The sequence below is a fragment of the Alligator mississippiensis genome, chromosome 1 (assembly GCF_030867095.1).
Source record: "Alligator mississippiensis isolate rAllMis1 chromosome 1, rAllMis1, whole genome shotgun sequence".
In the NCBI taxonomy this organism is placed as follows: Eukaryota; Metazoa; Chordata; order Crocodylia; family Alligatoridae; genus Alligator; species Alligator mississippiensis.
The window spans coordinates 91,704,157-91,718,842 of record NC_081824.1 but is presented as its reverse complement, the minus strand read 5'-3'; the positions used below and the strand labels follow the sequence as shown (position 1 = coordinate 91,718,842).

General features: G+C 42.1%; 1 protein-coding gene across 1 annotated transcript in view; it reads left to right on the top strand.

Annotated features, from left to right (window-relative positions):
• The window catches only part of PREP (prolyl endopeptidase), a 198,942-nt gene that overhangs the window by 32,717 nt on the left and 151,539 nt on the right, over window positions 1–14,686 (top strand). The window contains exon 7 of the mRNA XM_006270251.4: window positions 6,945–7,050. Within this exon, the coding sequence (XP_006270313.1) occupies window positions 6,945–7,050 (106 nt within the window). The remainder of the gene's footprint in view (window positions 1–6,944; window positions 7,051–14,686) is intronic.

The window sequence follows — 14,686 nt, the reverse complement described above, 5'->3', positions numbered from 1 at the left end:
AGTTAGGCTGATTGGCCTATAGTCCTCCTTCCTGCCCTTCTTGTGGATGGGCACAACACTGGCCCTCTCCCAGTCCTCAGGGACTTCTCCAGAGTACCACGAGTTGTAGAATAGTTTCGCCAGGGATTCCGCAATGACTTCGACCAGCTCCTTCAGCACTCTCAGATGAAGATCATTCAGTCCCGCTGACTTGTACATGTCTAATTTTTTTAATTGGTCATATACCAATTCTACGGCAATAGTAGGAAAGCGATTTATTCCTACTGCGCTCATCCTGTACTCTACCTGGCGTGATTTTCCCCTTGGTCTGGTGAAAGACTGAGGTAAAGTAGTCATCTTCAGTCTTCCTCTGCCCCTTCTCTCTGGTAGTGCCCTTCTGGTAACTTCTTTTCCCACATATTCTTCCAGATTCCTTTGAACATGCCAATACTATACCAGTCTTCTCTTGTACTTTTTTAGATGCCTCCACTACCTTCGCTGATCCTGCGGTATAAAGAAACTAAATATGTTTTAAAATATGAAAATTAATTGGAACAGCATATAACAATAACTAGTTACTTTGAACTAAGTGTTGTGCTTCATGTTTTTTCTGTGCAGCTATCCTTAATTTTGATTTCTGTGTCTGTATAGAGCCTGACTTGACTGTTTCAAAGCTTTTCACAACCTATTTCCATCATATCTGTCCCCTCTCAATCAGTACTGAGAAAATGATTCCTGCCTCAGACCAGGCTGCCAGCTTCCATTGCCTACTTGTTAAATTTTCAGGCAAGCACTTTTACATTTGCCATTATCCTGCTGCTTATGCTTGGCAAGAGCATGTCTAGATCAATGATTTTGGAATACTTTAAAAACTACTCATTAATTAAGAAAGATAAAACTTTGAGTTTTTACTTCTTTCACTCTCTATGTAGACAAACATTTACAAAAGCTTTAGTCATTTGGCTAAATTGACTTTTTTCCTCCTTCTAGGACACTTGGGCAGCCTCCTTTTAAATAAATCAACCTATTACATCAAGGCAGGGCAGGAAAAAGTGAAGGGAGGGTATTCTGAAGCCAGAGCAGAGCAGGAGCTATGTGGCCACCAGAAGGCATCACGGCTGCTCGTGGGGCTAAACCTGCTATGGGCATATACCAAAACAAGACCCTCATGAATCAACCATGCAGCCTACAGCAGTGATTCTCAATCAGGATGTCATGAACTGCATGCAACACAATGGTAGCACTGTTAGATGTGCAAAGATGATTCACAAGATAAGCTTAGAAATTTCAAATAGGAAAAAGAGTGAAAACTAGAGTCTAGTATTTTCCACGGGGTGCCTTGAGACCATCTAGGTGTGCCTCGAATCTAAAATGGTTGAACATCACTGCTCTATAGGCTTCAACTAGCTGCTTTGCCAAGGTGTTGTCTGCTGCCCATAGCAGTGCAGCTTGCTCTAAAACATTCTCCTATAGCCTTATGGCTCCTGTTTCTGTACTTTTGTTGCTGCTGGCTAATCTGAAGTTTTTCCTCTCTTGGTTACAAAAGTCTGAGCCTTAAAGGGGCCCCTGCTCCATTTTCTTGCTCCTCATCCTTCTGGAGGTAACAAGATTAGGCTTTCCTGTTACAGCTGGAAGTTGAATCTTTGAATGTAGCGCCCAAAAGATAAAACCTGCTACTGCTTCACACTGGAAACTGCAATTGCTCTAGTAAAGGCTTAAGCTAGGGGTCTGGAGGTCAAGGAGGTTTAAATCCTGCCACTGATGTATGTGGAAGATAAGACTGTTGTATGTAACTTAGAGTGGAACGTCTCTGAAAAGGGTTTCGCACTGAAAAGCCATGCTTTAAGGGTATTAACAAACACGCCTTTTAACCACTTTAAAGGTGAATGGAGAGCTGCCACTTGAAAGTGTGCATCTACTACAATGCAACTCTTACCTCTGTGTACTCTTCTAGTCATGCTAAATTTCTGTAACTTCAACCTTAATTGAAACAGGATTAAAGTTACAATAGTATTGCTACACTTTCATGTCTTCTCCTGTAGCATTATGTTACAGTTTGGTTAATTTACATTGGTATAATTATATATTAATTCAATGGTCACATTTGCCTATATCCTAAATTAGTTTGACACACATTTTGCGTGTATAACCCCTAGTTAGTGTGCATACGGTATTCATTTCTGTACTTAATCCACAGAAAATGTAAGGCTGGGCCTGATCTTAGAATGATAGACTTATAGAAAATTAGGGTTGGAAGGGACCTCAGGAAGTCATCTAGTCCAACCCCGTGCTCAAAGTGAGATCAGCCCCAGCTATCATCACAGCCAAGGCTTTGTCTAGCCAGGGTTTAAAAACCTCCAAGAATGGAGAGTCCACAACTTCTCTGAGTAAACCTGTCCCAGTGCTTTACTACCCTCCTCATAAGAGAGTTCTTCCTAACATCTAACCTAACCTTCCCTTGCTGGAACTTGAGACCATTGCTCCTTGTTCTGTCATCTGCCACCACAGAGAACAGTCTAGCTCTATCCTCTTTGTAACCACCCTTCAGGCAGCTGAAGGTTGTTGTTGAATCCCCCTTCAATCTTTTCTTCTCTAGACTAAATAAACCCAGTTCCTTCAGCCTCTTCTCAGAAGTCATATACCACAGCCGCATAACCAATTTTTGTTGCTCTCCATTGAATTCTCTCCAACTTGCTGCATCCTTTCTGTAGTGGGTACACAGTACTCCAGGTGTGGCCTCACCAGTGCCAAATAAGGGGGAATAATCACTTCCATCAATCCACTGGCAATGTTCCTACTAATGCAGCTCAGTATGTCATTAGCATTCTTGGCAACAAGGGCACACAGTTGGCTCATTTTCAGCTTGTCAGCTGTAACCCCCAGTTCCTTTTCTGCAGAGCTGCTGCTTAGCCAGTCAGTACCTGGCTTGTACCAGTGCATGAGCCCTGTTCCATCCTAAGTGCAGGACTTTGAACTTGTCCATATTGAACCTCATGAGATTTCTTTTGGTCCAGTCCTCCAATTTGTCTAGGTCTCTCTGAATCTTAGCCTCTACTGTATCTACTACTCCCCCAGTTTGGTGTGAGCTGCAGACTTGCTGAGGGTGCACTCTGGCATCTTCCTAGTTGTTGATGAAGATATTGTATGATAAAGACTGGCCCCAGGACTGATCCCTGTGACACTCTACTTGATATCAGGTTTCATTCAGCATCTTGGAGAATTCTTGCACTTATTTAGTAATGTAAATATGGATTTAATAGATTAATTTTTAGGCAACAAGGACTCTTAATCTGCAAATAGATCTCTGTGTTTGCACTCCCTAACTTCTGTTGGGACCTGTCAATTTGAGTGGGATTTTACAGTAGGTTTAAGTACATGCTGACATAGAAGTGATAACAGAATTGTGGCCCATGTTGTGGAAGTACTCGCATTTATAATATATAATTTTCCAAGATAAGCACAGTCATATGGTATATTTAAGGTTAGCCCACACTAGTAGAGACTCTAACCTGTTATGTGGAGTATCTGAAGTAAGAATTGGTTTGAACAATTCTTGTAACAGTTGACTGAAATACAAATACAAATGGGTACTTTTTATCCAAGGGCAGAATACCAGAAATGGCTGCTTTTTTGTTGTTGACACTTTTGGAGTGTCATCAAATTATGTTTGAGTTCTGTTACAATTTAATTGATTTGCTATGGTTCTTGTTGGGTAATTATGTTCAATGAGGGTCTGTCAAGTCAATTTATTACAGTATCCACTGGCACTGTATATTAAGCATAATGGATTCATGCAAACTTGACTATTATAAAATGACTGTGGAAAGGAGAGATTAAACTGAGTTTCATTTGTTTTTTATCTTAGACAATTAACTGTTATATCAGTAAGCATTTGTTTTAATGTAGTAAATATTTATGTGGCAGGAGAGGAAATAGATTTTGTTCAAATCAGTTGGCATGCATCAATCATACAGTCATCTGAGAAATCGTGAACTTGTAGGTCATAATGAAGTTATTTGGCAAGTACTGTACCTGAATCCTGGTTACTGCTTTCCACTGTTTTTTGCCAGACAAGATGGGCAGGGCTGCACCTTAGGGCACTTTTACACATGCTTTTGGGGTGGGAGGGTAGCACTTTAATTATTGCAGGTTCAAAAGCCACTCTGATTAAAGCACCACAGCATTTTGCTCATCAGCATCCACATGTTTCAAAACAGCAGTGGGGGCACTTGAATGAAAGCTCATTTTATGAGCTCTAGTTCATGTGTCTCTGCCTGCATTTTGAAGCACGGGGACGCTGATACATGAGACGTGGGAGGATGCTGGAACACAGTAAATGCCATGCTCCAGCAGACTCGATTAATTACACCGCATCGGAGCAGCCTCCGCGCTTGTGTACATACACCCTTAGAGACTAACTTGTTTTGAGAGGCATAAGCTTTTGTAGGTGAAAACTTACCGTGTCATAGCATCTGTAGGTTGTCACCTATGAAAGTTTATGCCTCTCTGAATGAGTTAGCCTCTAAGGTGCTGCCTGACACAGTTCTCTGTCTCTGTCTCTGTCTCCGTCTCCCCTCTGCCCCCTACCATTTCCAGACGAACAGAATCTTTATGGTGATCTAGAAGCATTTAAAAATTCAAGCAAAATTTACAGTAGAGCAAAATGTGACTGATTTTCAGGTAGGGTGTGATAGGACCCTGGGGTTCTTTGATGTACTTAAAGTCACACAGTGTTAGCACAGTTAGGTGTGCAAACATGATTCACATGATAAACTTGGAGATTTCAAATAGGAATCCATAGTTTTAAAAACATTCTGACCTATGGTGCTCTTTCTGAATTTTTTGAAACAGAATAATTGCTCTATCTTTTTCTAAAGTGTAAAAGCAAATAAAAACAAAGAGCTGGCATTTTCCTAAAAGTGCTTTGAGTCCAAGCAAGTATGTCTTGAGTCCCAAAAGGGTGAGAACCAGTTATGTGACGATTTCCCCAGTTTCTGATAGTAGGATTCTATGAAGGCTTCTAGATGAAGGGAACATCTAGGAGTTTAGTTGGGTAGAGTCACAATTCCTTTATTATGATACTGCAGATAACTGTCTCAGACCAGGATTTGCAGCTGTACTATTAATTTTAAGTGTTAGTTTGAATGCATATAATGTGAAGACTTCACAGTCCGCTAACTATCTGAATAAGTATGAATAGGAAATTAGCCTTCTCACTGACATTGAACACACACTTCGTGTTCTTTTTGACTCCTTTTTCTACAGGTTTTATTACATAATCATTATATAAAACGCTCTCCAGAATTGTTGAGTCCTCATCATTAATATTCTAAAGTGCTTGGGAAAATCTTTTTATCCTCAGATTTATGTACTACAGACTCCTCCTTTTGTCATCCTCACCCCTTTTCTGTCTGACTGAAGGCCAGCTTTGAAATCTCTCAGTTAGTAATAATGCCAGTCCTCCTTAAAATCTGCTGCTTCACCTTTTTTTAAGGTGGAAAGGCCCAGATTTGATATCTTAAAAATAGTTCTTGAGTTTTAATATTTAATATACTTAGTACCTAACAGAAACCTACGAGTTTGCCTTCTATTTTTATTTATTTTTACGTGTTTTCTCTCTAAAGTAAGCTGACCCCTTTTTTTTAAATATATATCTTGGGTAGACAAAGCCTTGCCTGGGATGATATAGCTGGGGTGGTTCTGCTTTGAGCAGAAGGTTGGACTAGATGTCCTTCTGTGGTTCCTTCCAAATCTTAATTTTCTGTGATTCTATCATCTGCCACACTTCGCTAACAAGAGTAAGAGCCATGCATTCTTTTCTTCCTCAATACAGAAACACCACAGTTCAGAGGGTCTGTATCTGGTACATAGCTTCAGCTAATGTCAGGAACCTGTCTACAGGGGCCACCCAGAGCTCTACGTTTCTCCCTACTGTCCCATTGTTTGTCCCAAGGAACAGATCAGTGTTGCCCTGGAATAATTCCTTATCTCTGCCAACCTCATCTCCACTGCCTTTATGCTGGACTCCACAGCTGCAGTGAAGGAGTCTCTGTTTGCTCTAGGAAAACTGTATGATGTTAAGCTTAAAGATAGAAAAAAAAAAAAGTAATGTTTCTTACCCTTTCATCTGGCTATACCCTAGCCTTCCTGAGAGTCCTGCCACTGTTTTCATAAATCAGCCTTCCTGCTGATTCTACCAGCCTTGGCTGCTGGGACCTCAGACCATTTGTCAGCTTGGGAAATATTCAAAAGAACACTATTCTCTCATAATTAAACTGTAAAACGCCTCCAAATCAGTCCCTCAATATCAGCATTTTAATTATTCAATTATTCTAATTGCTCATGAGTCACCCAAGTTCTCCAGACATTTCTGGTCGCCATGAGGTACCTGGAATTCCTCTGGCTACAGGGCTATTTCTCTCAAATGTTTTCTATAGAGTTGATTTCCCCATTACATACAGGTCTACAATGCCTTGTGTATGTGCTAAATACCTCACTTGATTTTCTTCCAGTTACATTGTGAAATTACAAATGTACATTTATATCAAATACTATATTACATACCAATATGAAAATGACAAAACTGAACCCAACTTCATACTAGCTTCAAATAGAAACTAAACACCACAGGAATAAAGAATATCCATGCATGCCACACGATGAACTCCAAAGGCAACTTGGTTTTGGGATGAGTCCATGACAGCTAGACTGCATTGTCAGTAGGATTTGAATATGTAAGAAAATTTGTATATCTATTCAAATCCAATGCACTGTGCAGCCTTTCCCAAGAGAATTTGAAAGCATCACCTTAATTTAGATTTGTATACAGTGATTTTAATTCTTAAGTTTTACAGTAAAATGGCATATCTTATTGACTATTTTTAGTGCTGTGTACATTCCTAACTTTTCTACTCAAGACATCTTATGCAAAAGAATGTGTTTTCCTAATCTCTAACTCCTTGCAGGTTTCTGATGATGGCCAGTATGTCTTGCTGTCCATACGAGAAGGATGTGATCCAGTGAATAGGCTGTGGTACTGTGATCTACAGAAGGAATCAAATGGTATAGCAGGTAAGGATTTTTTAAATTCCTTCCTTTTTTCAGTTTAGAAACAAAAAATAGCTAGAGTACTCTATTTCTACCTTGTATGACCTCAGATCATATTTTTCCTATACCAACAAATAATACACAGCTGAGGCCCCCTCTGCACATGCTGGTAAATGCACAATGGCATCTAATGCTCAATCCACCCACCCATGCCTTCTTCCGTGACACACATGTATAGCAGAAGAAGCGATTGTGTATTAAATCCCATCACACTTTGTTGCCGGTTCAGGGGGAGCCTGAGATCATGATCCCCCACAGATGACACCGCTCACAGCAGGTCAGTATTCCCTGTTGTGTCCCAACTGTGAGTCCTGCAACCAACGTGTGCTCCAGGGCTCTCAGTGGAGGTAGCGCTGGGAATACTGCTACCACTGTGAGCCTCATCAGATGCTGGACTTGCAGCAGGGGGTGGAGCTTGCATGGTAGACAGTGGGGAGAACACTGCTGGTGCTGCAAGCCCCATCAGGTGTGGGGCTTGCATCAGTGGCTGCATTCTCCCTGCTGTCCCTGCTGTGATCTCTGTACCTCACGAGGCTTGCAGCAGCAGCAGTGTTCTCCCATCTGCCCATGCTGCGAGGGAAGCGTGCAGGGAGGGCAGCATTCTTCCAGCTGCAAGCCCCACGGCTGACGAGGATCACAGCACCAGCAGTGCAGGTATGCTGCTGCCATAGCAAAGTTTTGTCAGTGTGGGGCTGGCAGCAGGCGGTGCATTCTTGTAATTGGGAGCCCCTCAGTTGATGGGGCTCCCAGGCACAGGGGAGTACTTGGCAACACATTCAGTTATTAGTGTGATGAGAACAAGCTACAAAGTTATTTGGAGGGAGTGACCTGTGGCCAGCGCCCCACGCTGCCGCTGCTCGCAGCCTGTGTGGGGCTGCCTGTGCCTGCTCAGGGCAGCCCCACACGGGCTACGAGTGGCTGCAGCAGGGAGCACGGGCCACGGAGCGGGGGAGGGGCTGCATTTCCCCACGCTTTGCACCAGCTCTTTCCCCACCGGTGAGCAGGGGGTCGGGGCTGTGTGCTGCCCCCTGCCTGTATCACGGGGCTGGGGGCATTGGCAGTGAGCAGGCACAGGAGCACAGGGCCAGCGCCAGCAGGGCCCAAAGCAGGGCAGCAGGGGCTCTAGGGAACCAGCCCAGTTCCCCCCTCTCCCTGCTGGTGCAGTCCAGCCCGACTCCACAGACCCCTGCCAGCCTGCACCTTGCTCTGGGCCCTACCGATGCTGACCCTGGGACACTGGTCCCAAGATGGTGACCAGGGGGTGGGGCACCTGTCAAGGGGCAGGGCTACCCATGCGGCCCTCGACAGCTTGCCAAAACTGGGTAAGCGGCCCTCTGCCTGAAATAATTGCCCGCTCTGGCATAACAGGTATATGTGTGTACTCTTGGGTTCTTTCTGGGTCAAATTAGAAATTTACAGGTGACCTCAATAAAATGTGCCATAAAATCTTAGAGGAGTAAAGAAAATCCTATTCTTATCCGTAAGTAAGTACTCTTGGGTTAGTATAGTGATAAGTACATTTTAGAAATACCGTGGAATATAAGGTGTGCTTTGGTTTCTTGCTTTTGGTGTCACTCTCCATAGTTCTTGAAAAATCCCTTAATTAGCTGGTTAATAACACTTAATAGTTGACATTTTAAGTATGGCTAGAGCATGCCCAGTTTTGAATACTTTATGTGCTGGTGTTAACTTCATAATAAATAGATGAGTCATTTCTTAAAAGCTCCTCTGAAAGACGAATCCTTCTGTAAAATATGGGCACGTCACTCTTTCTGCAGGCAGTACTTACTAATTCCTTCCTGTGTGCCCTCATAATCTTACCTTGGGAAGTTCAGTAATTGTTTAATGAGCCTTTTTTACTTGTGATAACTGTAGCATAATAGGCCCAATGAAAATTACCAGTGAAGCTACTCGGAAAGCTTCTTTGTAAATGTAAAGACAACATAAAAGACTGAAAATGAAGTGTCGAGTACAATGGGGATGGACTAGAGAGATATTTTGCTGAACAGCATGTTGCATTGTCTGTAATTTGAACTGCAGATGCTGGGGGCCAGGGGATGCCAAAACTACACTTTTTTTCTTTCTTGTGAGCATAGAGCTCAGCTTTGCAGATAATAGTGCTGTGGGGTCTCGGAAGACCACTCAGGGGCTAATGAAGGTTCTATTGTGTACTGCGCAGCAGGAAGTAAAATGTATCCTTCAGTTTAATCTTTCATAACCTTTTTCTTGAAGTCAGGTTGAATGAGGGTATATTTTATTTTACATAATATAAAATGTACTTAAGTGAGCAGGATTGTGCAATATCAATGATAGACAATCTTGCTTCAATTAATTAAATTACAGGACAAGAATTTTAAAAGCTCCTAACTGAGAACTTCCAGAATTATAGTAGTTACCAACATATACTTTTGTTGCTGGTGTTGTAGTAATTGTAAATGTCCAGTACGTTTTGGTCTTAGAAGACATTGGTGAAGTTGAGCAAAGTAATGTTATTCTGATTTCCATCTTCTTCAAGTTAACTTCGGGAAGCAGGATTATTTGGAAATGCTGCTTTCATTTGGTGAATTCATGATGTAATATTGTACATGAAGCTATAATGCATTGTATATTCCAGCTTGGAGATGCTTCTTGGAAAAATGAAAAAAAACAAAACAAAACGGTCTTTGTGTCTTGCTGGAGTCTTGCTATGCCTGTCTGATTGCTGTTTTTTCTGTCTTCAGCTTTCTGTACATAAAGGAAGGATGACTTGGGGAATCTGTCTATACAACCTAGAAATTGTGCTTAAGGTTCTGAATTCTCTACATGTATAATCCCCAGATTGCCAGCTCTGTTATCAATGTGCATCCCTTTATTTTTTCCTAGTCTTTTCACTTCCGTGTTGGCTTGAGACCCCCCAAAGGTTCTTAGCACAAACATAATAATGGACAGCTTGTAAGTGGAAATGGCCCTTTATTCAAATAGTAATGTCCCAAACAATAACACCAAGGAAAAGTGGGCTGTCATTTCACAAAGTTGCCTGGCAGAGGCAGCTGATCACCTGATGAGGCCTGACCAGGGAATGACCTAGTTGAGGAGGCAAGGTTATGAAAAGGCAGGAGCTGAGGCCTTTATACTTGGGCCACTTTCAGAGAGGAGGAAATCTTTTGTCTTGGACACAGACTGTGCCCCCCTCCCATGCCCCCCAGCTCCTAAAAATAAGGTAAGCTTTGTTGTCATTTTCTAATGGCCTATAATCTTTTACACTTTGTCTATTATGTAAAGCATAGTAATAGGTTTAGAAACTCTATGCAAATTCTGTTTTCAAAAAGTGTGAGATAATTGAGAGACAAATTGAGCTATACACCAGAAAATCCACCATGCATACAAGCTTGGTGAGAGTCTGAAGAGTGAGGACAGGACTGGGGTCAAACCGATGAATTTGAGTTGCAGCTCTCAGGAAGACATGTTAGAATCTGTACCCATCGACTGAGCTTGGAGAGTCCATAACAGGGGCAGTGACCTGGTCTCTCTGTTCAGACTACAGAGGCTTTTGTGTATCTGGGGATTCAATGGCTGGCCCTGACAGCAAACTGAATGACCAACAAAAAATGCCCAGCCCTCCTATTTTAAAGGTTCCTATTCACACAAAAAAGAAATTCAGTGTTCCAGTACAGAGAGCAAGTGTGTGTGTACTTTTGATGGTAAGCATCCTGACCCTTCATTTCTCTGCTTGTTCTGACAATACTGCCCCATTCTTGGCTTCTGCTGTTGCTTCAAAGCCAAGATCCTGCATCAGTTGCCTCTCCCACCTTATAGACCTGTAGTATAATCAGGGCAGAGCAAGTAAGTGCCTGCCCTGAGTGTCAAATTAGAGGGGCACCAGAATGGCAGCCTTCAAGGATCCTGCATGGCAGCAGCAACTGCCAGGGTGCAGGTAACCAATGGCGATGCGTAGGGGTGCATGGGCATGCGCATGCACCCTCTGAGAGTGATGGTGCACCCCTTAACTGGCTGGGTTTGCCACTTAGATGATGGGCAGCGGGGCAGGTGGGAGCACCGGTGTCCCCCCTGCAAGTGCTGGCCAATCACTGCAGCCACTCCTGGAAGTGGTTGCAGCAATCGGTCATTGCAGGATCAGCCGCGGGGGTTCCCCTGGGCAGCAAGATCGGCTGTGTACCCCCCCCCCCGGTTGGCAGGATCGGCCATGGGGGGGACTTTGCCCCCCACAACCCCGGTTGACAGGACTGGTTGCAGGGGGGGCATGTGCCCCCCTGACTAAGGTGGCACCAGTTGCCCATGCAGGGAACCCATGTCGTGGCAACAGCAGAGTGGGTCTTTGTGATCCCACATTGAGTGAATTGAACCTCTTTCCTGCCCCTGCTCTCTGGTGCTCAACAGCATCTCTGCCGCACAGAGCACCAAATTGTTTCTGCAGCTAACCTCTCACTCTTTCCAGGCTATTGTTGTCTTCTCATTGAGTTTTGTTTTTTTCCTACTTTTGCTATAACATGCCCAAGAAATGGCCAGTTAATAAAGGTAAAGAACAGATAGCAGTTTGTCTTGCTTTTTTCTTCTTTCTAGGTTCCTTTTTTATTTTCTACACTATAGAATGGACAGACTCTTGTCATCTGTGTTTGCACAAACTAGCATATTTTGGATGCTGCTGCAATCCAAATGCAACAGTCTGCTCTGGGAAAAAAATCCCCATAAAATAGCTTGTGAACTGATGTATACAGTATTTCTCAAGTGCCAATAACCCATTTGAGAAAACTGAGTGCCAATTTTTTTATTAAGTGTTTTTAGGTTTATGTTAAGCAGTTAAACAGCCTTAAAATATGACCCAAACCACCAAAGTTTAATGAAAAATCATCTTTTAATCAAAATGATTGCATTTCATCACCAACTTGTATACAGTGTGAAGTTCTGTCTCAGTATGTCTAGGCTGAGATTTTCAACAAGTGTCTAGACAGCTTAATGGAAATATAAGTCTTAATAAAACCCAGTTTCAATATTACTACAGAGCTTATTCCTATGCTTATTAATGAATATAGTGTTTGCTACTCGTAATTCTAAGCTGTAAGTTTAGAACTTACTTGCACTTACTACTAAGTGTTAGATGGATTTTGCTTGTCCTGTATTTAGTAAATCACTTAAAAGAATATACAATGATTAGTAAATTTTGGCTTTCTGCAGCAGTGGCTCATATATAATGAAAGATGACATTTTTGTTACAAGTGTGCTACTTCATATTTAAGTGCATTCAGAACTTATAGTTGTGTACAATGTGGGTTTGATTCCCTGTGAGTTAAATTATTTATTTATTTCAAGGAGACAAGGTTCTTTGAGTGAATCTGATATCTTTTATTAGACCAAATTAAATAGTTGGAAAAAATTATTAAGCAAGCTTTCGGGTTCAAAAACCCTTTGTCAGGCTAAGGAAGTTTCAGCAGTTGGTGTGTGCTCTTCCTAGATGGAATGAAAAGTAAAGAAGCCAGAGGCTGGGCTGGTATGCATGCAAGACAGGTAGTTAGTGAAAATATAGATTGAGGAGTCAATGGGTGAGAGAGAGGCTTTGGGAAGGGGGGGAAGAGAGAAACCTGGGGAGTCAGATGTCAGGCAGGTTATAATATGTCATAAATCCCATGTCTCTATTTAGTTCATGATTTTTAGTATCCAGGAGGTTGATGAAGTGAAGTTCATAGGCTCATCTCTGGGAAGTGTTTTATAAGTTTCCTTTGAGGATCAGGACTGAGAGATTGGAGAGAGAATGGTTTTCTTGTGAGAAATGTGCCCCCACAGGTAATTGGGTTTTCTTGTCTTTGATAGATTTCTGGTGTGCTTTCATTCTGGTGCGCAGTTGTTGCTTGGTCTGTCCTACGTATTTTCCATCAGGGCATTTGGTGCATTGGATGAGATATATTACATTTCTGGAAGTGCAGCTGGAAGATCCAGGAATGCTGATGGCTGTGTTGTGGGGTGTAGTAATGGAGATTGGAGGAGATGTGTTGGAGATGTGTTGGCAGGTTTTGCATTTCTTGTCATGGCATGGTCTGGATCCATCTGGTGTGTTCTGGGTCTGAGGAAGTTTTCTTCTGGTGATGAGGTTAGTGAGGTTCAGTGCTTGTTTGAAGGCTAGGAATAGTGGCTCTGGGAAGATCTCTGTAAGAATAGGGTCTCTTTCTAGTATGGGTTGCAATTGTTTGAGGATTTTCCGTATGGGTTTGAGGGAGGGATGATATGTCATAACCAGCAGTGTGCGATTTGTGGGGTGTTTTCTTCTGTACTGCAGCAGTTTTTCACATGGTATTAGGGTGGCTCTTTCAAATGTGCAATCTATCTCTCTGAAGGAGTGTCCTTGTTAGGTGAAAGCCTTTTTAAGATTGGTGAGGTGGCAATCCCGGGTGTTCTCTTCAGTACAAATTCGGTGGTATCTGAGGGCTTGGCTGTATATCACAGCTTTTTTGTTGTGTTTAGGGTGATTGCTGGTTCTGTGCAGATATGTATGTTGGTCTGTGGGTTTCTTGTATAACGTGGTCTGTATTTTATCATTCTGGATACTGATCATCGTGTCTAAAAAGGAGATGTTGGTGCTGGAGTATTCTAGAGAGATGATGGATGGATGGATGGATGGATGGATGGATGGATGGATGGATGGATGGATGGATGGATGGTGATTGTTGAATTTCTGATGGAACTCAATCAGCGATTGTAGGTTTTCAGTCCAAATGATGAAGATGTCATCGATATATCTTAAGTATAGCAAGGGTTTAATGGTGCAGTTGTTGAGGAAGTCTTCTTCCAGGTGGCTTATAAAAAGGTTGGCATACTGTGGGACCATTTTGGTGCTCATAGCTATTCCCATCGTCTGGAGGAAGCGTTGGTTATTAAAAGTGAAATTGTTGTGTGCGAGGATAAAGTGTATAAGGTCAGGAATATACTTGGGTCTGTATTCTGAGTTGTAATCTTGTTCCTGTAGATATGTAAGGCAGCCTTTTTCTGGCTCTTTAGTCTGAGGGTACCTCATCTTTATTACTAGAGTGGCAAAGGAAAGACAGGCCACAAGCCAGTATCTCTGCAACATTTGCAGTGGTGACAACTTTGCAAGAGATTTTGCAATTTTGCCTCTGCTATGTTCTTCACTTCCTTAATTGGTCCTGTTTGACCCCTGGGTTATCAATCAATGGATTCACCAATTCTTTTGCATCTGATACTTTATAAAAGAAAAATCTTTACATTTCAGACATCTTTAGACTTTATATTCAGATTGAGAGGACTTTCAGACCTAAATGCAAGAAAGACATAAACGGACCTTTGGAAGGTGGGATGGAAGGATGAGACTCCATTGTTTCAAATGACATGCATAATTTCAGTTTTTGTTTTCTCTCCTTTTCAGTTTTGTGACACATTAAATCAATTGTTATTATAGGTTAATAGGTGAGATTTTGTCCTGCTGAAAGTCAATGACAAATCTCCCATTCACTTCAGGAGAAATAGAGTGCTATTCTGACTCTGCATCCTGCACATTAAAGTAGTTTATAGTAAAGTTCTAAAAATAAATGTTGTTAACTATGTAAATCTGTAATGAACATAACTTTTCTGGAAATATCTTTGAAGTTACTAA